Source organism: Mustela nivalis (assembly GCF_964662115.1).
Source record: "Mustela nivalis genome assembly, chromosome: 1".
Lineage (NCBI taxonomy): Eukaryota > Metazoa > Chordata > Mammalia > Carnivora > Mustelidae > Mustela > Mustela nivalis.
Window position 1 is genome coordinate 57,903,660 of NC_139020.1, and position 22,175 is coordinate 57,925,834.

At 41.4% G+C, this 22,175-nt stretch overlaps 1 protein-coding gene and 1 long non-coding RNA gene across 29 annotated transcripts in view; one reads left to right on the plus strand and one right to left on the minus strand.

Annotated features, from left to right (window-relative positions):
* PHLDB2 (pleckstrin homology like domain family B member 2) overlaps nt 1-22,175 on the plus strand; it is a 223,047-nt gene that overhangs the window by 147,084 nt on the left and 53,788 nt on the right. For 25 of the 26 annotated variants that reach the window (XM_082729920.1, XM_082729942.1, XM_082729941.1 and 22 more), the window contains 3 exons: nt 10,521-10,883; nt 16,937-17,080; nt 18,323-18,460. In XM_082729920.1, coding sequence (XP_082586046.1) covers nt 10,521-10,883; nt 16,937-17,080; nt 18,323-18,460 — 645 coding nt within the window. The remainder of the gene's footprint in view (nt 1-10,520; nt 10,884-16,936; nt 17,081-18,322; nt 18,461-22,175) is intronic. The other variant, XM_082729925.1, reaches the window with a different exon arrangement.
* LOC309865908 lies at nt 5,178-21,431 on the minus strand. Of its 3 annotated transcripts, XR_014312319.1 has the most exons (4): nt 21,357-21,431; nt 18,930-18,997; nt 17,878-18,027; nt 5,178-5,927 (listed from the first exon to the last, which is right to left on the minus strand). It is a non-coding gene; the product is annotated as an uncharacterized lncRNA (long non-coding RNA). The 3 variants fall into 3 exon arrangements; XR_014312318.1 differs by lacking the exon at nt 18,930-18,997; XR_014312320.1 differs by lacking the exons at nt 5,178-5,927; nt 18,930-18,997 and adding an exon at nt 17,358-17,448.

Sequence of the window (22,175 nt, forward strand, 5' to 3'; positions counted from 1 at the left end):
TCTGTCTTTCCCATTAGAGCATGGAGACCAAGGCCTAAATTATAGTAGGCAGAGATTACAATTTTAAAAGTTGTTCTAGGAGCAAGGAAAATGTAGTTACTTTCTTAACATCTCAAGTAGAGAAAGAAGACTTGTCACTGTTTATTTTGCATTTTTTTTTAAAGATTTATTTATTTGACAGAGAGAAATCACAAGTAGACAGAGAGGCAGCCAGAGAGAGAGAGGGAAGCAAGCTCCCTGCTGAGCAGAGAGCTTGGGACCCGATCCCAGGACCCTGAGATCATGACCTGAGCCGAAGGCAGCAGCTTAATCCACTGAGCCACCCAGGCGCCCCTATTTTGCATTTTTAAAAGATTTTCTTTCTTTCTTTTTTTTTTTAAAGATTTTATTTATTTATTTATTTGACAGAGAGAGAGATCACAAGTAGGCAGGCAGAGAGAGAGGAGGAAGCAGGCTCCCTGCTGAGCACAGAGCCAGATGTGGGGTTCGATCCCAGGACCCTGAGATCATGACCTGAGCTGAAGGCAGAGGCTTTAACCTACTGAGCCACCCAGGAGCTCCAGATTTTATTTATTTCCAAGAGAGAATACAAACCTGGGAGAGAGGCAGAAGGAGAGGGAAAAGTGAGAAGCTGCTATGCAGGGCTCGCTGTGTGGCTCTATCCCAGGACTCCGGGACCATGACGTGAGCCGAAGGTAGACACTGACTGAGCCACCTAGGAGTACCATTATTTTGCCTTTTTCTATATAGAACTGTAGCATGCTTTTATAAGTTTTAGAACACGGTATTTTCCATGTAATATATCTCTCATAAGGAGTTGCATTTACAAAACTTACAGTCCACCTGTTTTTGGCTTTGTGTTTTACATGTTAGACTTTCCAACTTTTTTACTCTACCAACTTCTTTGTGCATAGAGTGTTCCTTAATTTTTTTAGGTTAGATTTTCCAATGTGGAGATTTAGTTGTGGATCGAAAAAATTAAATATTACATAAAATTCTAAAGGTATTTCAGTGGATTGCATTTTATAAACCATGATCCTTCAGGGGAAACAAACAAATAAACAGATTCCCCGGAACTCAGTTAAGCCAGGGTGAAATTGCAAATGAACAGCAATATTTTAGACTTTTGTTGTGTTTTCCTTAGTGATGTGTAGCAAAAGCACAAATTTTCTAAACTGAAGGGATCTAGGAACCTTGTAGATTTTCTTCTGACACACTATGTAAAGGAAAAATAATTGGCATACTTCTTTAGACGCTATAAGGAAATTATGAGTATACTGATCACATGAATTTCCTTTGTTTGTAGCCAGTGCTTTTCAGTTGTAGAGAGAAGTGCATGATTTCCCCCCTTCAGTTATCTGAGCTGAGGCAACAATGTTATGGAGTCATTCATAATCAGCACTTTCTTTGAAGCACTATCTATTAATATTTTAAGAATAGTTCAGCTCAACCCTGGTATCTTATTCAAGTACAATTTTTCATCACTTGTATGTCTGTCAGTTGATTTTAAATGACAAAATGATGCAAAAAGGCCTTAGGAAAAGGACGAAAATACAGCAGATCTAAGTTAGATGGTTATTGTAGTGAGAGATTTACTTGCATCTGCTCACAAATGCAAGAAATAACTGCCAGTGGAAAAAGCGAGTTGAAGCAAACATTCCTGGTCTAAAAAGTAACAGGATCAATTAAATCAGGTGATAGTATTTTAGGACATGTTCAAGGTAAATGAAAATAAAAATCAACATTACCTCAACATGTATGTGTGTGTGTGTGTATATATATATATATATATAATATATATAATTTATATCCTTATATAACATATTCCATATTATTGAATTATTAGATATGTTAATAATCATCTATTTAGTAAATGTATTGATAACATAAAATAGTATATACTAATTTTGTACATATATATTTCTTAATTACAAGCTCCTAAAATAGGGACACAGAAAAGGACAGTGGGTAAGGACTGCAGTTAGGACAAGTAGCATTAAGGGAGATGTTGACACACTAGTGAGTAATAGTAATTTTAAAAAAAAATCTGGAGTGTGAGGGGTTGATTTATGAAATGAGATTAAAAGAGCTGAGTTTCTTTGTCTGAGTATGAGCAAAGACAGGATATGATAAGTTCCTCAGGTATTTGAATGATGCGTGTGCTCATAGGGCAGGAACACTGATAATCTCGGGAGTGTAAGGTAGAGTCAGAGAAAATGTGAAATAGAAATCTGGGTTTTATGTCAAGTATGAATTGTGTGCATTGGAGAGGAGCATGGATTTGGGGGGGGTAGTTACTTCTAGAAGTTACTCTCTGGACTTAATGTGTTATGGGGAATATATGTTGCTCTGTGATGGTGGGGTTAGAATGACCAAAGGGCACAGGAGACTGAAAAGATCTCTTCCGGGCGCCTGGGTGGCTCAGTGGGTTAAGCCGCTGCCTTCGGCTCAGGTCATGATCTCAGAGTCCTGGGATCGAGTCCCGCATCGGGCTCTCTGCTCAGCGGAGAGCCTGCTTCCCTCTCTCTCTCTGCCTGCCTCTCCATCTACTTGTGATTTCTCTCTGTCAAATAAATAAATAAAATCTTTAAAAAAAAAAAAAGAAAAAAAGAAAAGAAAAGATCTCTTCCTCCCTGGGTTGCTATGGCAACTGGGCAGCGCTTTGTTGCCAGAAGTTCAGGCATGTGATTCACCCCGGGGGAGGGAATTTAGGGCAGTAGAGGATTTTTCTCTCCTTCCAGACTGGCCAAAGAGCCCCACAGATCTGTGAATTTTTCAGGGAGACATTTGGCTGCATCAGATATTTTTCCTGTATTGCCTTTCCCTGAGAACAGTTGGATTCAGCTGTTAGGTTTGCTTGTTAACTAATACAGTAGTCCCCACTTCTTTGCAGTTTGCTTTTCCTGGTTTCAGTTACCTGCTGTCAGCCTCGGTCTAGAAGCAGATAATCCTTCTTCTGATCCACCATGAGGAGGTCAGTAGTAGCCTAACGTTAGGCACCATACCTATGCCATTCACCTCACTTCATCACATCATGTAAGCGTTTTATCATCTCACTTCATCATAAAAAAGGTGGGTACAGTACAATAAGGTACTTTGAGAGAGAAAGAGAGACCACATCCATAATATTATCACAATATATTGTTATACTATTCTATTTTATTATTGGTTATTGTTGTTAATCTCTTACTGTGCCTACTTTAATGCATTAAACTTTACTATGTTTATGTATGTACACATAGAAAAAACCATTGTGTATAGTGGGTTTAGTACTATCCGTGGTCTCATGTACACACTGAGGGTCTTGGAACATATCCCCTCGCATAAGGGGGGACTCCTTCCTGTATTAGTGATGATTCTCCAGGACCCACAAGACAGCTATCAATTTCACCTCCAATTTTTTATGGAAAGCATCTCTAATCATTGATAACAAACACTGAGCACCTGCCTTGTGACAGGAACCAACTTAGACTTTAAACATTCTCACACACACTCCTTTATTGATTCCTCCCAAGACGCCTAGGGCAGGTGCTGATCTTATCGTCTCCGTTTTACAGACCAGGTTATAGAAACTCAGAGGGTTGAACCTGGTAAGAACTTCTGTGTTATAGGTCTGGTACGTTCCAGAACTTCAAATCCAAATCTTTGTTCTTTCCACTTAATCAAACTTAGACACAGACTCTGCTCTGAAAACCCAGTGGTTCCGTATGAGAAAAAGAAATCGATTTATCCACAGATCCTTACAATACATGGTTACAGAGAGAAGCACTGAGATTTCTTTGCAGAATCCTGATACCATTATTTCAAAGCGCTTCTTCTTTCTGCTTACTGTACTTGTAATTTTCCTGGAGAAGTGGAAGGTGGCCCTTCTCTTACAGAGTGTCTAGTCTGCACAAAGGCAGGATACACTATTCTAGATTGCAAAGGGCTGGGAATGATGGAAGTGAAATGCTGAGCTTTGGTGACTTCTTTGAGATTGGGAAATGTGTGGAGGTGTGAAGGGAAGTAAGGAAGCGGAATAGTGAATCTGCTGGGTAATGTCATGACGATAATTTATTGTCTGAGGCGGTGGGAGAAGGAGAGGACTTGAGTACATTTGCAGACAGAGGCAAAGGATTTGAGAGAGGAAATAAGTGTGTAGGGGAGGGAAAATTGGTGAAACAAAACTATAAGGATAATGGGAGGGCATATAGACTCAGTGAGGCAGGTAGAGGGCTTTACCTTGGGAAGACTGAGGGACTCTCCTTAGATGCCTGTGCTAACATATTGTGTATACTGTGTTCAAGAAGCATGTGTGTGTGTGTTTGTGTTTTAAATCCCCATGGCACCCTACAAGATAGATGCTCTAGTAATTCCCTGCTTTATGCATGAGGAACTAGGACCCACGGAAGCTAAATGACTTGCCCAGAGCCTCACAAGTAGCTACGGAAACAGCATTGAGGCTCCAGAGTTCCTGCTCTTAGCCACTGTGGTACCACAAAGAAAGGAGGACCAGATATTTCAAAAGAGGTAGAGGAGGGAAGCTTGGGGCATTGCACAGGACGACCTTGATCTCCTTAGGCAGTGCTTTTGTGTATTGGGATGTATTGACTATATTTGAGAAATTAGTACTGAAAAATCACTGAGTGGTAAGCGGTGTCCTAGTTATCTGCATATGCCTTACTTTTCCTCAGCATCTGGTTTTCCGTTATCATGGAGCCAGAATAGGTATAGTTGATGCAAAATCCTCCTAGTAATCTTCACGTAGCAAATGCTTGCTGATCAGCTCATGGCTGTCACATTATTTAGTAAGTCTTCAGATGACTTGAACTTGCCCCAGAACAGATACGTCACATTTGTCAGATGGACCTCTTTCCAGAGCAACCCTCTGATGGGGCACATACACACATGCTTTTAAAACAATAGACAGCAGAGTGAAGCACTGCCCGGAACACAAGTCTGAAGGTAGGCTTCCCAGGTAGACTGGAAGATAAAATGTTCTTAGCTAGACATTACACTGACACTGATGAAGATAATTTGTAAAATTTGAAAATTTGAAAATTTGTAAAAATTTGAAGATAATTTGAAGATAATTTGTAAAACCAAAAAAATAAAAACTCCTTACTTACATATACATAATTCCTTATGTATATAGAAATACATATTTCTATCTTTAGTTGTCCTAAACTGATAAAAATAATACTAGGGCAATGTTTGGATAAACATGAAGGCCAGTTACAAAGTGAAAGGGTGCTGTCTGCATATACAACCATCCTCTCTTCTGATACCAAGCACAAGTTCAGGGAGTTCCTGGGAACCCTCCACAAGTTCATGAATTCACTAGAAAGACTTACAGAACCCACTGAAAGCTGTTGTAGTTAGGATTATTATTTGTTATAGGGAAGGGCTCAGAAGAAGATTAGCCAAGAAAAGAGAAGCAAAGGAGAAGCAGAGGACGGAGTCAGGAGGTTCCGTAAAGCCTCTGCTGCCCTCTCCCTGTGGAGTCAGGATGTGGTATGCTACCTACGCTGGTGTGTGAAAGTACCCATGGAGTGTGGGCAGCCGAGGAAGACCTCCTAAGCTTCAGTGTCCGGAGTGTTTATGGAGACGTCATCATGTAGGCAAGACTGATTGGTTGTCCATTTGGTTAATCTCATCCCTAGGTTGACGGACTTCTGGAGTGGCCAGCCCTCCCCCTGAGACTGATTATCAGGAGTGCCCCACTGTGTCCTAAACAAAGATAATCCAATCAGGTATGACACAGATTACCTTCCAGAAGCCCACAGTCCAACCGTGAAAGCCAGACCTCCCTTTGGGCAAAGCCAAATTCTTTATTACATGGTAAATAAATGAGCTGCCTTTAGTAGGATCTCTGAGGCTCTTGTCTCCAAACTTTGCGCCTGTTACCTGCTTGAGCTTAAGCAAGGCTTATCAATCATAATGGGCTTCTGTGGAGAAAACAAAAGAAAAAAATTATCTCAGGCTTAAAACAACATAGATCTCTTTCTCCTCCCCTCTCCATGGCCAGCATGGGTTGAACGAGGCCTCTGCTCCCTATTTCCTTGCTCGAGTCAAGGCTCAGGGAGCCAGCACCATCTTGAGTGTCACTCTGCAATGGCAAAGCAAGACAGGTAATGGATCATGTGTTGGCCGTCCAGGCAGAAGGGACACACATTGCTTCTCCCATGTATTGGCCAATGCAAGTTTGACACTTACATCAAGTTTAGGGGTAGGAGACTGAAAAACTCCTGTGTCCAAAAAGACAAGAACTGATCATCATAGCCCTAGTTACTACCCCAAGGGGTTTATCTCTAAAAACAAAAAGACTCACATAAAAGACTTTTAACCATTGCTCTGTTTTCCCCCCTCATTTTCCTACCTAAATGAGACATCAGAATTCACTCGTGGAGTCTTAGAAATTCTGTTTACCATGCTGTCGGCTCCATCTCATTCTGCCATCCACTTTTTATTTTTATTTTTTTAAGATTTTATTTATTTATTTGGCAGAGATCACAAGTAGGCAAGGGAGGCAGGCAGCAGAGAAAGAGGAGGAAGCAGGCTCCCCGCTGAGCAGGGAGCCCGATGCGGGGCTCCATCCCAGGACCCTGGGATCATGACCTGAGCTGAAGGCAGAGGCTTAACCCGCTGAGCCACCCAGGCACCCCTGTCATCCACTTTTAGACCAGGTTCTCTGACTCTTGCTGGTTCTTTATTTAGGGTTGTTGGGATCGCTTAAGTCCTGGTATACAGAGACAGAGTTGACCCACTTCTCTGCGTGTCCTTCGTCCCTCTTCATCCACAGAACCCCGTCTTTGCAGCCACACGGCAGTTGCTGATCAGGAGCATGCTCTTTAGTCCATGCTCTATGCCTGGGCTTATACAATTCCTTTATAGACTTGCCCAGCCCACCGCACTGGCCAGCAGGCCACACAGACTCGTATTTATCCCAGGGTCTCAACTCAGATTTGTCCTTCTGTAATTTTTATCCACTGCTTTCTTATCTGTGAATTATTGGTTTTCTTGTCTTTGACTAGCTCTTTATGCTTTCTGCTAAAGAAGTAAGGGTAGAAATGCTGTCTTTTTCTGTTCTTGTGTCTCCAACACAGTATCAGCCTGAGAATAACTTAATAGATTTTTGATGAACTGGCGATTATGGAGATATTGAATCACTAGGATTGACAGAAGTAAAGTCATACTTAGCAGTTACAACAGGTCCTCTTGAGAAAAAATACCTTCTTTCGACTAAATTATTTCTAGCCATTAAAAGTTGACCTTTGCTTTTATGTTAACGAGTGATCCAACATAGTTAATGTTAACACAAGGAGTTCAACAAAGATTCATACTGCCTTTGTGGGTATCAGGCAACTGTTTTCTATGTGATTTACCTCTGCACTACATTTCCAGTCCTGTGGCCCGGACTGGCTGCTGTTGGTCACCAGGGGATGGATGGGGCTGGGAGATAGGAGAGGTCTCTGACCGAGGGCTGTAGAGAGAGGCACTGCCAGACACACTCCTCAGAAAAAGAAAGAAAGCTCTGAGATCAAAACACACTCAGTCTGCAACTTTCTTTCTTTCTTTTCTTTTCTTTTTTTTTTAATTGCTGGGGGAAAGAACCGTACAGCATTTTCTAACGGTATCTATTTTAAGATCCTGTGTCCCCTTCAAATCTTTCTTCTATATATGTGGTATATGGAGAGGAGGAGAGGGAAAACAGAGAGGGAGATTAAGAAATGTATTTAAAATAATTTGATTCAAATGACCTACTTTTCAAAGTCATAGCACCCATGTTTCGTGCCATTTAGATGCCTAGGCCTTTTCAAAAGAATGCGCTGCAGAAGGCTGGTTGGGAGAGGTGGGCAGGAATTGAAGACCTTCAAGTGGGTGGCCCTCCCAACTTGGCAGGTCACCAGGTGAAATGCCAGATAAAGCTGGGTTTTAGGTGGGCGGCCATCCATCTCGGTCCCTGTTGGAGCTTGACGTTCCAGCATAACTATTCATAGCGCCCTGTTTGGTTCTCAAAGGTTTGCTGGTGTGGAATAGGTGCCCTGGTTTTAGGCTCTCCCAGAGGGGAGAATATTGGAGTGATGGATGGGAAGGAACAAGACTCCAGAGTGAAGAGGGCTCGGGGGAGAGTGATTTTATGAGAGTACGTCTGTACAGGGTTTTCCTTAAAAGGCTGCATATAGTGCTTTCTGAAATGCCTTGCAGACTTTCTTCTGACGTACTTCTTGACATCAGTTTATTTTTCTTCGGTGCAGCTCAGCGTGTCTCAGTGCAGCCTGGATTTCTCTGAGACTCAGAGGCGGCAGTGCTGTGTGTGTGTGTGTGATTCAAGCCTGGACAGATTGGCTGTGAATGGGGTGATAAGAATAGAGAGAAGCACATACCAGTAAACCACACTTCCTGTGCACAAGCCTTTGAATACTGCGTTTCACTGTCTGAAATAGCATTCATCTTAACGCTGGGATCATTTATTCCCTGTGGAATTAAGCAAGAGCACTGGCGGCAGCAGAAACTATTTTGGGAAAGAGATGTGGGAGGAATTTTGCTATGTATTACAGGCGAGGCAGAAGTGCCTTCCGTGGTTTTGAAGCCCTGGTAAGTGGGGAATTGACAACTTTCAGATAATCCCACATCGTAATTACTGTCCAGGCTAATGTGTACACACTGCGATCTATAAAGGTCGTCAGTAAAGACGGAGTTTTTAGATGCTTCAACTTAAGTCACCTAAATGGCAGAAAGAGAACTTTTCTTTGGAGATTAGCATTAGCGTTTCGTGCAGATGCTGTTGAGAAGGGGTAAAATACAACATCTGTTCCTGTCCCCTCCTTAAGTATGCTCTTGCAGGTGGTTTTTGCATATTCCCATGTAAACTTCCTTCCCTCTTTAGAGAAATTTAAAATAAAGCAGTGAATGCTGTGCCCCCACCTCTTACTCCCTCCCCATAAAGCTGAGGTGGGTAGGGCTTGGCAGCTGGCAGCAGCTGCAGAGATAAATAAGCCTGGGGCTCCTGGATGGACAGGGTGCAGAAGCGCGTGGGATGAGTGCCTGCCCTGGGACGAGGCCATGAGGACGGAGCTGCAGCGGGAGGCCACAAGTTCAGGCAGTGAATGGGAGGTCGGGGCTCATAGGAGCCAGTGTGATAGTCCTTTTGATCAAGCTATTGCTTTTGCAGGGGTGAAGTGGGCAAACTTTAGAGGACAGAGAAAAGTCAGCTGCAACTTAAATGACTTCTGTCTTGTCATTGAATTAATGTATCTAATGGAAACCCAGACATTATGTTGCTCTGTTTCTATTTAACTTTGCTATTGGATAGTCCTTCAACTGCTAAAGAACTGAGTACCTTCAGAATTTTGTCTTTACAGATTAGCTGCAATTAGAAATTGCAAACAGCAGCCTGGTCCTATTTAAAAATTCTCTACTTTGTTACTGGTAACCAGCTTAGAAAATGTTTTTTCTACGGAAGGCTTTTGAATTTTTTTCCAATGTGATAGATGTAATCACAACAGATTTTCGTTGTCGTTGTTATCTTATTTTCTTTTTCACTTTGGCCTTGGAATTAATGTGAGAGGCAGAGATGTTAAGGTTCCGAACCCCAAACAGTGCTGTCGAGATTTATGATAAATACTTCATAAATTATATCCTATTGCTCAAAAATATATAGAGAATTTACCTTAAGTCAAAACCACAAACCACTTGTTTTGTATGGGGAGCTTGGTGAAGAAATGGTACCATTATAGACATCAATGGTCTATATATATTTTTTTAAGCAAATGAACTATCATTTTATGTTCCAGTTAAATTGAATCAAAATGATCTCAGAATCTGAAATACATTGCTGTCTTTCTATCTGGACGTGACATGAAAAGTTTTTCATTTTTATGCAGTATTTCTAATTCTTTATAGTTTTAATTACCCATGTGAGAAATTGGTGGAAAAGACCTTTATCTCATGACAAGACATAAGAAAAGTACTGAAAAATTTGAGGAATGTCAAGAAAAAATTTGAAAAAATTTCAAGAAAAAAATTCTTTTAAATTAGAAGATTCTTTAAGTAGTATTTTTTTGTGTGTGTGTCTGTTTCTCTAGGATGCTAGAGAAGAAACTTTAAGCACAAGTGTTAAATCGATAGGGATGAAAGAGCCAGATATGTTGGAGGTAGAGTAGTAGAGAAGGAAGGGGGAGTGAACATTTTTTAAAAAGGAGATTTTATAAAAGAAACAACTTTGAAGTGTCCAGAGGACTAATAAATCAAGAAAAGGCTTACCTGGGGCTGCTATGTGGGAGGATCCACACTGGGACATCTAGGGAGAGGGGACAGCCCGAATTGAGTTTGGGAAGAAAATCAGGCATTTTCCCCCTGGGGTTTCACCTGGATCCTTAAACACATTCATCGAAGATGACGGAAACTCATCATCAGCCCACTGACTGTGGGTTTACCTGTGGGATGAAATCGCCAGTGGTCCCAGCTCTTCGATCTTTTTCTTTGTGATTGTCTGCATTGTCACAAACTCTCTGACTGTCCCTTCTTCTGTGTTCTAGGAGAGACAGCGCCTGGAGACGATCCTCAGTCTCTGTGCTGAATACACGAAGCCTGACAGTCACTTGTCCACCGGCACCACCGTAGCCGATGTGCAGAAGATCAATAAGGAGCTTGAGAAGCTGCAGCTGTCTGACGAGGAGTCCGTGTTTGAGGAAGCCATGGTGAGCCCTGACGCCAGGTACAGGTGCCACCCGAAAGGCTCTCTCCACGATGCCGACTCGGTGGTCTTCGGGAGCCTTGGGCAGAGTGGTGCCGGCTTCCTTTCCCCCAGGAGCATCAGGAATGATGAGCTGCTCAGGGACCTCACGCCTGCCTTCCTGAAAACGTCCAGCGAGTCTGCTTATCTTAGTATCCTACCCAAGGTAAAGGCGACAGAGAAAAAAAGATCAGGATTTAGGGCCCGGGGCTCTGCTTCTGCTTTGGCCCAGAGATGAAAGGCTTTGTCGAACTTGTTTCCCAAAATGTTTTCAGTGAAGCTTCAGTTTAAGAGGTAATTAGCTAAATGAGGTGCAGCAAATTAGGGCACTTACTCTTAAGTAACAAGTGTGCACCGTAAGAATTGTAGCAATACAGAAAACTCCAAAGAAGGAAGTTTCTCTTTTCTCTGTCCCCTCCCGGTTGTACACCTGAGAAATAAACACCAAAGTGTCTTACTGCCTTCTTCATATTTCTGTGCATATTACGGCCACAGGCATCGATGCACAGATGCAATTGACTCACTCAATGTCTTGCATATTTTTGCATTTTAGTACACACAGCTCTGGCTCATTCTTTTCAATAGCTGACTAGTATTCTATTGTTTGGAAATACCATTTAAATTGTTTCTAGCTTTTTTTACTAATAAAATGGATATGCGGTGAATATTGTGCAAATATATCTTCAAGTTCACTTACTAAAATTGGAATGGCTGGATCAAAGAGTTGTATGTTATTCATTTTAGTTATTTTTAATTTTTTTAAGACCTTATTGATTTATTTGACAGACAGAGATCACAAGTAGGCAGAGAGGCAGGCAGAGAGAAAGGAAGGGAAGCAGGCTTCCTGCTGAGCAGAGAGCCCAACTCGGGGCTCAGTCCCAGGACCCTGGGATCACAACGTGAGCCAAAGGCAGAGGCTTTAACCCACTGAGCCACCCAGGTGCCTCTATATTATTCATTTTAATCAGTACTTCCAAATGATACTCTCGAAAGGCTGCATATTTCCAGGTGACACTTCCACCAACAGTTTGTGAGCACGCCTTGTTCTCCATACACTTGCCAAGGCTGCACATTTTCAAAATTTTTCAATATACTAAATTAATTGGTGTCTAATTTGCTTGCCCTTAATTATGCATAAAGTTAGACATCTTTTCTTATTTTTGGTTGTTAATTTGTGTTTTGACTCACTCATGTTCTTCACCCATTTTTTAAAAATTTCTTACCTTGTTTTTACTAAGTCATTAGAGTTATTTGTAAGGAAATTAGTCTTTTATCATGAGTGGTCTTAAACAGTTACACATAAGTAAATATGTGTACTTATGATATTTTTTAGATGTATGTGTTTAAGATTCATACGTAGTCATTATTACTTAGTCTTCTAGTTGTATATTGATTTCAAAATGTCTTCCTAATTTGAGGATTTCTTAACTGTAATTAGAGGACTATCTTTTGGTGTAACTTTTTTCACACAGGTTAAGATTCTTTTTTTCTTTTTCTTTTTTTTTTTTTTTAAGAGAGAGAGAGAGACAGAGAGTGTGTACAAGTGTGCAAAGAGAGGGCAGAGGGAGAGAGAGCCAGCAATCTTAAGCAGGCTCCATGCCCAGTGCAGAGCCCAACCTGCGGCTTGATCTCATGACCCCAAGGTCATTATCTGAGCCAAAATCAAGAGTAAGACGCTTAACTGACTAGCTACCTAAGTGTACCAAGAATCTTTTTTCTATGAAATTAAAATAAATTCTACTTCTTTTCTAGAAAGGATTTAAGAGAGTGACAAGAAGATATAAGCTTTATTGGAATAAAATTAACACACCAAAAATAGTAATCAGGAGGAAAAAACAGATGCCATAATCACAAGAATTTATTTAAGTAAACAGGATTAATTAATTAAGTAACTCAGACCATTAAGTTCAATTCTGAGATTCTTGGCAATTATAGCCAAAGAATGAAAAACAAACAAACAAAAATTATCAGTTAAATTTTTGTTGTAAGAGAATGACACAAACTGATTAAGAGAAAGACATTATCATGTGCAAAATTCTGGAAGTAGTTTATCACCTGGAGTATTATTCAGGAGGAGTATGTGTGTTTGTTTTGACTTTTTTACTCAGTGTTCCTCATCAGGAGTCCATCCTGGACTAACCTTCTGAGTTCTTCCAGCATCAGCATCAGGATTTGAAAAGGTTCAGTCCTTCTTTCTCCTAATGACCACAACGACCTTACTCATTCTCTGTGGAAAGTACTTCCGAATAAGACATCTGTCTCAATTGCCAGAAAGTTGCAACTGTTAGAAACTAGGATGGGGGGCAGAATCAAAAGTTGATTGTACTCAGCAAAGTAAATGACCCACCATTTGAAAGCTTGAGCTGTTTTCATCAGCCCTTAGGCTTCCTCTGAAGTCTTGTCTCTCTTTTCATTTAAATGTCTTCCAACATGGACAGCTCAAGACTTTGGTAAAACAGTAAGCTGTGTGTCTCTCTCTAAGGACCATCTTTAGGGAGACAGGTTTCCTGCTGAAGAGAGCTAGGACATGATAGCTGCTGGTGTGTAAATGGGCAGATCATGGCGGATGTTTTTAATTGCCCAAATATGCTTTTGTGGAAAAGGACGCCTCTAAAGCTTCGAGCAACCTCCATTATGACCAGACATGTAAGACTGTGCATCCTTTAGAGACAGGAAATAACAAAGGCGCCTCTGGTTACCTCGCAGCAGCTTAGGCAGGGAGTGAGGGAGGGGATGAGTTCCAAGGACGGAGGTTTGCCTGTATGACTTTTCGGAGACAGATATATGTCATCCCAGGACAGCAAATAGAAGAGTGTTTTATTAAATGAGCATTTGTTTTGGATGCTTTTCTTCTTAGTAATCTGCTCACTAACTCATTTACTTAGCAAAGGACAGTGTTTGTTATTAATCGATCTAAGGATCAAATGCAGAAAAGAATATGACAGATCCATTGATTTAAGGAAACAAAGATTTTGATGATATTTAGGAAACCTGAGACTTACTGTTCTGGAGCTTAGTTTTAGCTAACACATAAAGATACAGATGACCTTAGAAATATGCACATTTCATTTAATTTAATATTTTAAAGATTTACTTATTTTAAAGAGAAAAAGTGAGAGCAAAGGGGGAGGAGCAGAGGGAGAGGGAGAAAGAGACTCTCAAGCAGACTCCCCACTGAGCGTGGAGCCTGCCGCCAGGCTCCATCTCACAATCCTGAGATCATGACCTGAACCCAAACTGAGTCAGATGCTTAACTGACTGAGCCACCCAGGCACCCCGGAATACGCTCATTTTAATTGGCTTTTGTGAAGCTGTCTTCTGGCACCGGAGGTGAAAGCTGAGAGTAGCTCACTGTTCTTTTTTCCTGTAGTGTTAGGATATAAGTCAAACGTAGAACACTTGTGTGTTTTGTGTACAGCCTTGTGACACGACTTACAAATATCATGAAATGATTGCCACGCTTAGTTTAGCTAACTGGTTAGCTAGTTTAGCTAAGTTTAGCTAACATCCATCACCTCATATTGTTATTTGAGAAAAAAAAAAAAGTTCTTTTCTTTGAGAATTTTCTCCCTCTTCTCTTGTTGAGTAATCATTCTGTCTATGTGGGCAGCCGTAACACTTGCACCTTCCTATGGTTGCAAGGAGTTTCTAAGGAGATTTGGGGGGAAAAAGGCAGAAACAATGTGTCTCGTTTCTACCATCCCTCCGCTTTCTCTGTGGAGATCGGGTTACCTCATAGATGGTGTATTCGGGGATGCTCCTATGTGTGTAAACAGTACGCTCATCCCATTCTATCACCAACCATTCAGTTTTGGAATGCCTTTTGAAGATTTTACTCTTTATAAATAACAAAAAAGAACGACCATTTCCTAGATAGCACTGATGGTTATAAACAGCCTTTCAAATGGTCTATTATCTATGGTGCCCATTGTGGTCAGTTGTTTAGAAACTTGGAGTTAGACGTTTATAATCGCCCCTGTCACCTTTCTTCACCCGCCACTTGCTTAGAAAGCTTAGGGTATGGAGATTGTTCAGCTTTTGTTTGCTCTTAATGCTTGGCTTCCACCAGTGAGAGATATTTTTAAACTATGCTGGCAGCTGAAACCCAATATGAAATGTTCACCCAACAGGATACTGGCCTTCTTGGGCCTTTCCTGCTAGGATTACTCGTCAGTGATTTTGGAATGCCATTCACTGTTACGGGCCTTCCTCATACCCTAAAACAGCCGCCTGAGTACTAAGACAATGAGATTCATTGTGATAAAAAGGTCAGCGGTTGTTTTATTAATTGGCAAGATACTGCATTTAAGATGGCAATTAGGAGTCTAAATGTCAAAGCGTGGAAGGCCTGTGTACCTTTGCTAATCACCCTGAGATACTGTGACATCTCAATTGTTTGATCTCCTTAAGGGGCAGTGAAGTAGGGTAAAGAATAAAGACTGTGAATAAGGAAGACCACATGCTGGCTCTCTTCTTGAAGTTATTTTCAAGATCATTAAATAAATCAAATGAATTTCATGTGGCATACCAAATGTTAATTATTTCTTTGGTTAATATGAATATTCTTGGCACTAACTAATGAGTAATCTTCAATAATTTACTTATTGAGGCTGCTGTGTTTAATGTCCAATTGTGAAATTGTTTCATGGCTGACTTACTAATGCAGAAAAATTATTTCTTTTTCAAAAAGAGATGAAAATTGAGTAAGTGATGTACCTTTACCCCAGCATCCCCGGACTTACAGAAAGACTGATCAGCTGATATCTAGGATAACCTGAAATGGCTGAAAGAGGCGATTTTCAATTCATTATACTCTCTTCTTAAAACAATAGGCAGTCCCAGTTTGCATGTATATGATCCCAAATGCTCCTTTCTTCCCTGGGCACCTGTCATCACTCTGTTCAGGGGTATAAGTATGTCCTCTCTTACTCAGTTTTTTTCCTGACTTTCTCATTCCTTGCCAAGGAACTCAAGTTTTTTTCTGTGAAGTGACCAGTGTCACATTTTGTGTCAGAGAAGCCCACTGGCCCAGTTAGTGTCTTAAACATTATATAAGAAAAAGGTGCTGTAGGATAAAGATAGTAATTGTAATGCCGAGCGCCTTGTACGCCCACCTTAAAAGACCACCAGAGACGCAAGTCAAAGCCAAACAGCAAGGGTCGTTTATTACGAGTTCTAACCCGGACGTCCGCGCACTCGTTGCCGGTGACGCTGAGAGGTGCCAGGCAGAGTAAGTGCAGTGTTTTTATAAGCAGGTACAAACAAGTTTGGGTGGGGTACAAACAAATTTAAAAAATCATACCTGGTGTTGGTTGATTGGTATTGGGAGCCCACGCGCGCCATCAAGCAAGCATTCAAACAGAAGCAAAAGTAGCTAGTTAGCCCGCGCGTTGAGCAAGCCCTTTTACAGAAGCAGAAGTAGCCGGTTGATAACACTTTTGGGCACAAACAACTTTCGGGTGGAGTAAACAACTTTTGGGTGTAGTAAAGTTTGTCCAGGCCTTTCAGTAATGTGTGAACACAAGAACACTGAAACATGAATTAATGTCATATTAAGTGTATAGTTTTCAGTGATTTGGGGAATCACCAAAGTAATAAGGCCTGTATTATCCTGGTCATTCACTTCAAGGAACACTGAGGTGAGAGCGGCCAAGTGTATCGTGCCCTTGCTTTTCCACCATGTGTTGGAAAGGAGACAAATAAGCATGAATGCCCATTCACAGATAACCCTAGTCGGGGGGCCCAGGATACAGCTAGAGATTCGGGAAACTGTTGTAGGAGCAGTGCTTACTTGGAGATGGGAGAGAATATGGAGGTTGGAGTGAAGGTAGCATCATGTCCAAGATATCCCCGAGGAAGATGTCAAAAGTCTTGTCTAGATTCTAGTTCCTTGCTGTGCCAAACTTTTCTCTATGACCTTAAGATGAGTCACTACAATCTCAATGGATCCCAACTTCCTCATCTGTACCAACTTAGTTATTTCAACTTCAAAAGAATATGAATGGGTGAATTTAATTTGGTTTGTATGAGGTAACTTAAGACCTTCACTGCTGAGGATTTGTGGGAAAATGCAGAATTGCAACAGAACAATCACAAGGATGCTTTTAGAATCCAAAGAGGCACTGAGACTGTGAAACCCCAGACTTCCTACTGGTGTGTAAATTGGGCGATTCTGGAATTGAAGTGTGAATAGCCCTTTTCTGTGTTGATTAATTGCAGACCCCTGAGGGTATAAACGAAGAACAAAGGATTCAGGAGTTGGCTGCAATGGAAGAGACCCGGATAGCGATTTTGAATAACCTCGAGGAACTTGAACAAAAAATCAAAGATATCAATGACCAGATGGATGAATCTTCCAGAGAGGTATAAAACAGGAGTTGGTGTTTTTACCCCTCTCTTTTTTCTCACTTTCCTTTAGCTTAAAAATATTACTGCCTATTAAGGCATAGCTTTGGAAGCAGAATACATAGAAATCAACATGAGTTAGTATTTTCTTTCAGTAGGTCCATGTTAGGGTAAAAATCCCTTTTTTAAAAAAGTTTTTTCCTTGTCTTTTTTTTTTTTTCTTAAGTCAGATGAGACTTTTATTTTTTAAAGATTTCATTTATTTATTTGACAGAGATAGAGAGAGAGAAGGAACATGAGCAGGGGGAGTGGGAGAGGGAGATCAGGCTTCCCATGGAGGAGGGAACCTGATGTGGGGCTCGAAGCCAGGATCCTGGGATCACGACCTGAGACGAAGGCAAATGCTTAATGACTGAGCCACCCAGCCACCCCAGATGAGACTTTTTTGATGTACTTTGGGTATAGCCAGTTTTGTCTTAACTAGTGTATGCTCTCTGACTTGCTACAGATCTGTCAATTGAGGTCCCATATATTTAGGTGTCCGTGTTCAAATCCAACAAACATTTCCTGAGTATGCTTACTATGAGCTGGACATCCTGTCAGAATATAGGGGTTTTATATATAAAGAAAACATAGACCCAGCTTTCTAGAGGTTTGCAACCAGAGAGGAGACAGACACATAGTCTATTATATAATAAGAGAAAGGGGCCATTTTCATACTAACTCCATGGAGTGAGATGGAGCAAATGATTCTGCCTACCATGTATATACTCACAGATGATGTAGACAGCTATAAGTGGAAGGGGACTGCTCACCTGTCATTTTATCCACAGACCCTGGATGTCCCTCCTGCTGTCATTGCTAAGAATGCATCGCTTGCATGCTGGGCTGGGTGTAATTTTCACTTCCCAAGCTCTGTGGACAAAGACAGACACAGCTGCTCCCAAGATGGTTTGTGCTTGAGTCTGAATGTGAGCAAATAGGCAAAATATTATTGAGAAGTTAGCAGAAAAGGAGTTATAGTAGAAAAATTAAATGATAGGTAGATTTCTTAGTAAATGTAGTGCAGGCTGTCCAGCTTTCTTATATAGGAATTCTGAGTCTCACCTAAACTCTCTGGAGTGTTCTCTAGAGCCTACAGTCTGGCTGATACCATAGTACTTTTTGAAATTTGTGGCTGTTAAAAATGCACCTCTAAAGTGGGCAATTGAGAATCTCTCTGAAGGTGAAACAGCTCTGGGCTTTGTTTTATGTCCTCAGTTGGATATGGAATGTGCTCTTTTGGATGGAGAACAGAAATCCGAAACAACTGAACTTATGAAAGAGAAGGAAATTTTGGATCATCTAAATAGGAAAATAGCAGAACTGGAAAAGAACATCATTGGTGAAAAGACCAAGGTAAGAGAAAAGTATATTTGAATGCAATTTTTAGGGGCAATATGGTGGTTCCATTTGGTCAAATTTAAATGTTGTATGAATTCCCATGGTTTGGGATTTGTGTGTCATGTTCCTGGAGACAGTGGTACTAAGAGAAAGTCTTAAGATGAGGTAAGTTCTTCACAAAGAACTGTCAGGGTTTGAGCCATGGATGCTAAGGGACTAGAGCCCATAGAACTTTCAAGTTGATATTTCTGACCTCTTAACCTACTTGAGATGAGTGAATTGCTTTTTCCAACAGGTTTTCTGCTCTTCTGATTGTGTTGTGTTTTTTAAAGATTTATTTTAGCATAAGAAGTTTATTCTTAATCACTTGTATCCAGTGGGGATGACTTAAGCACATTCAACTGCTGTTGCCTTTTTTCTTTTTCATTTCTCTATTTATTAAGAATTTGAATGGGAACCATTCATTGCCCTTGTCCTGACTTACCATTGTCTTCAGTGCAAGTGCACTACTCTTTGGCGAATGCACTGGAGTTGTCAGGCAATCCTCACACACTGTCAGGTGGAAAATATCCATGAAACACGGTTGACACTTACCTTGGAAAAGGTCTCACTCATACATTTCAGGCCACAACCTGAATATTAGCTGATACCTATTACGGCAAGTGGGAAAAATTACTTGCAGCTTTTAGAATTCAGAGTTGTAGTTGGGTTTTTATCTGTTTATTTGTTTATTTCCTCTGGGAAATATTTTACTTGTCTCTCACACTTTGAGTTAGTTACAGCTAAAGTAAGCCTAAAAAAATGAAATTCCAGTTTTGGAGGAAAAACACAAACGAACTTAAACATATTTCTTCCTTGCTCACTTTCCCTTGAGAAAAAGGGAAAAAAATCAGTTTGAGTAAGTTCTGGTGGGTAATATGTGGAAAGGATTTTTGCTGAATGCAGCTTCCTTTTTGGGCTCTTCTTTGTTTGAGACCTATAAATAAGGGCATTTGATCTTGGTGCCAGAGAATGAGCTCAAAGTGATATTGTCAGAAATTGATGTCAGACTCAGCTACACATCAATTTCTTGCTTGCCTCCTTGTTGAGATTAACTACCCAGCTTTTTCACATTAAGTTTTTTGTATATTCTTCTAGCTCCAGACTTTGAAATAGTAAATAATCCATTTGGGTAGTTGGTATATTTTTCTTTAAAAGCCCAAAACCAAGTCAAAGGATTGATTGTCTAGATCTGCAGTAAAGGACGCTTCTGGTTTTCCAAGATTCTGCACTGGTAACAGCAAGAAACTGTGAGAACCATGAGATGTCTTTGTTTGGGGTGCTTATTAGTATTTATTTTTATGTCCTACTGGTAAACTTGTGAGTCAGAAGAATGGGTATCATGTTCTCTATGAGACTTTCTGCCTTCCTTATCCATGTAGTTATTAATCTTTGTGTAGCCCACACATGTCATGGTCTGAAAATTCTATTTGTCTCCATCATTAGCATGAGACACAAAAGTGAAGCAAGTGGTTTCAATGCTTAATCCCACCTCCCAGGGAAAGTCGTGTTATATTCTGTGGCTCTAAAGGAGAGGTGGATCTCCAGGGATATGGATAGAAACAAGAAAGGAGGCCACCTCCATCCTTTCTATTATTGTTCTGGTAAGCTTGGCAGAGGCTCTGTATAGGAGAGGGGACATGGGGGGCTTGAAGTAAAGGACTGACTCATGCAGCTGTTAGGGTATACATTGACATCACCCTCACATTAAGAGTTCTCAATGATTTCAGCTTCTCAGCCTTCTCTTCTAAACCATCAGAATCTCTTCTTCCCTTCCATTTCCACTTGCCTCCCTTTAGTTCATTCTCTTCACAGCAGCCAGAGCGATTTTTAAAAATACATAAAGTAGATCCTATCACTCTGATTTGTGTTCCACTGTATTTTATATAAATTTTATGTACTTGTTTCGTGGGCCTTCATCACTCCCCCCTCCTTCACGCCATGCGCGCGCTGATCTTCTTTCTATTTGTTAGAGTCCCCCACCTCCTGCCAGGTCTGTTTCCTTGCAGACCTATTTCCCATGCCTGGATTCCTTTCCCGTATTCCATATCTTGTCTGGTCTGTCTTTCCGGGCTTAGGTTCATTGTTAGCTCTCCAGAAAAGCCCTTTCAGACCCTTCCAGTCTTGATTATGTTCACCCTATTGTTCTCTGAGTCCCCATACAAATCGCATTTCGTACTTTACGTGTGTTCAGGGCTTTTAGGTATGGACTTCCCACTCTGGCATGTGAAATAGAGACAAGCAGTGCTCTCCACTGTTTACCGGCTCATAGCCCGGCCTAGCATACCTCCCAGCGTGCTTCGGCAATACTGTCCTTAGATCTCCTGCTAACAGCAAGCCCTTAGCAGAAACACGGAGCCAGACACCTGCGCGAGAGCTCCGCGCTGCCAAGCTCAGGCCATCTGGGATGGCGTGCTTCAGTGCACATGCCAGTGGGCTCGCCGTCACGCGGCCAGCCCCGCGGGAGTGCAAGACAGAAGGAGGAAGTGGCCTCTGCCCTTTGGGATCTCGTTTCCTTTTCCACACACCTGTTGCTGCTGTCGGAAACTGGAATGAGAAAACCAAAACCTGGAAAGATATCCCTGCCGGGCAAGCTCCGCCTCAGATGTCGGCAGCGCGTCCTGTCAGCCTGGCCCTACTGTTTCGGAGACAAGGCCTGGAGCCGTAGGAGGAAGGCTTAGTGACACCTCAGATTTCAAATACTGGTGTGAAAGGATCGGCATCTTTCCCTGGGCACTCGAGGCCGGTCCTTGGTAGTATTTCTCTTACATGATTTGGGGACTGTCATTCTGTTTTAGCTAGTTGGTAATAAATTAATATACTGGTGTCACTCACTTTTTTGAAAGTTCACGTTACGACGCTTCTCACTTACCAAAGACCTCTCCGTTAGCACCTGTTTTCGCTGAGAGAAATCCGAAGAGGATTTCCGCTTTTATGCAAAATGGCGGTGAGACGTGACCCTAGCGTTCAGCGTGTGTAAAGCCTTCAGCGCCTGTGCTGCCAGGAGTGCGCCCTCACTCCCCCAGCAGCCAGCGTGGCGCCACCTAGCCCCCTGCCTGGGAACTACAGCAGCATCTCTGCATCCAGCCTCCGCAGCTTCCAGCTGTGTGTGTATTTACTTGGTGTATCTGTTAGAAGAGCAAGATGTGTCCTAAGGTATCAGAAAAGCCGAAGAGAAGTTATTTTGGGGGTCTGGGAAAGATTAACATTTTTTCCATGTAAATTACTGGTAATTGCTTCTTTGCTTTATACCATTTCAGCTTAGGAAGGGTTTCATAGGAGTGCTCCACTTTCAGATACAGAGGGGAACCTGAATGCTATAGATGACTTATTTATTAAACGTTGCCATCTAAAATATACACAATCTAAAATATAGACAACAGAAAATATAGACAATGTAATCAATTATATATTTATTGAACATTTTTGCGGTGGCTCCCTGAGCTGACTCTTCTCTGCCCTTATGGGTTCCACCGTCAAAAACATCAAGAAGCCCATTTCCATGTGGCTCTGAGCTAAGTGCTCAGACAGTAGCCTCATCACAAATAGAGTCTTTATGAACATAGATAAACCCTGAACAAATATAAGTATCTGACTTGAATATAAGTCCAGAAAGGATATTTATTTGATGAAACAGTCAGCATAGAGGCCATAGTGTTTTCCTGGGGCTAGTAAAAGGAGAGAGAATTGT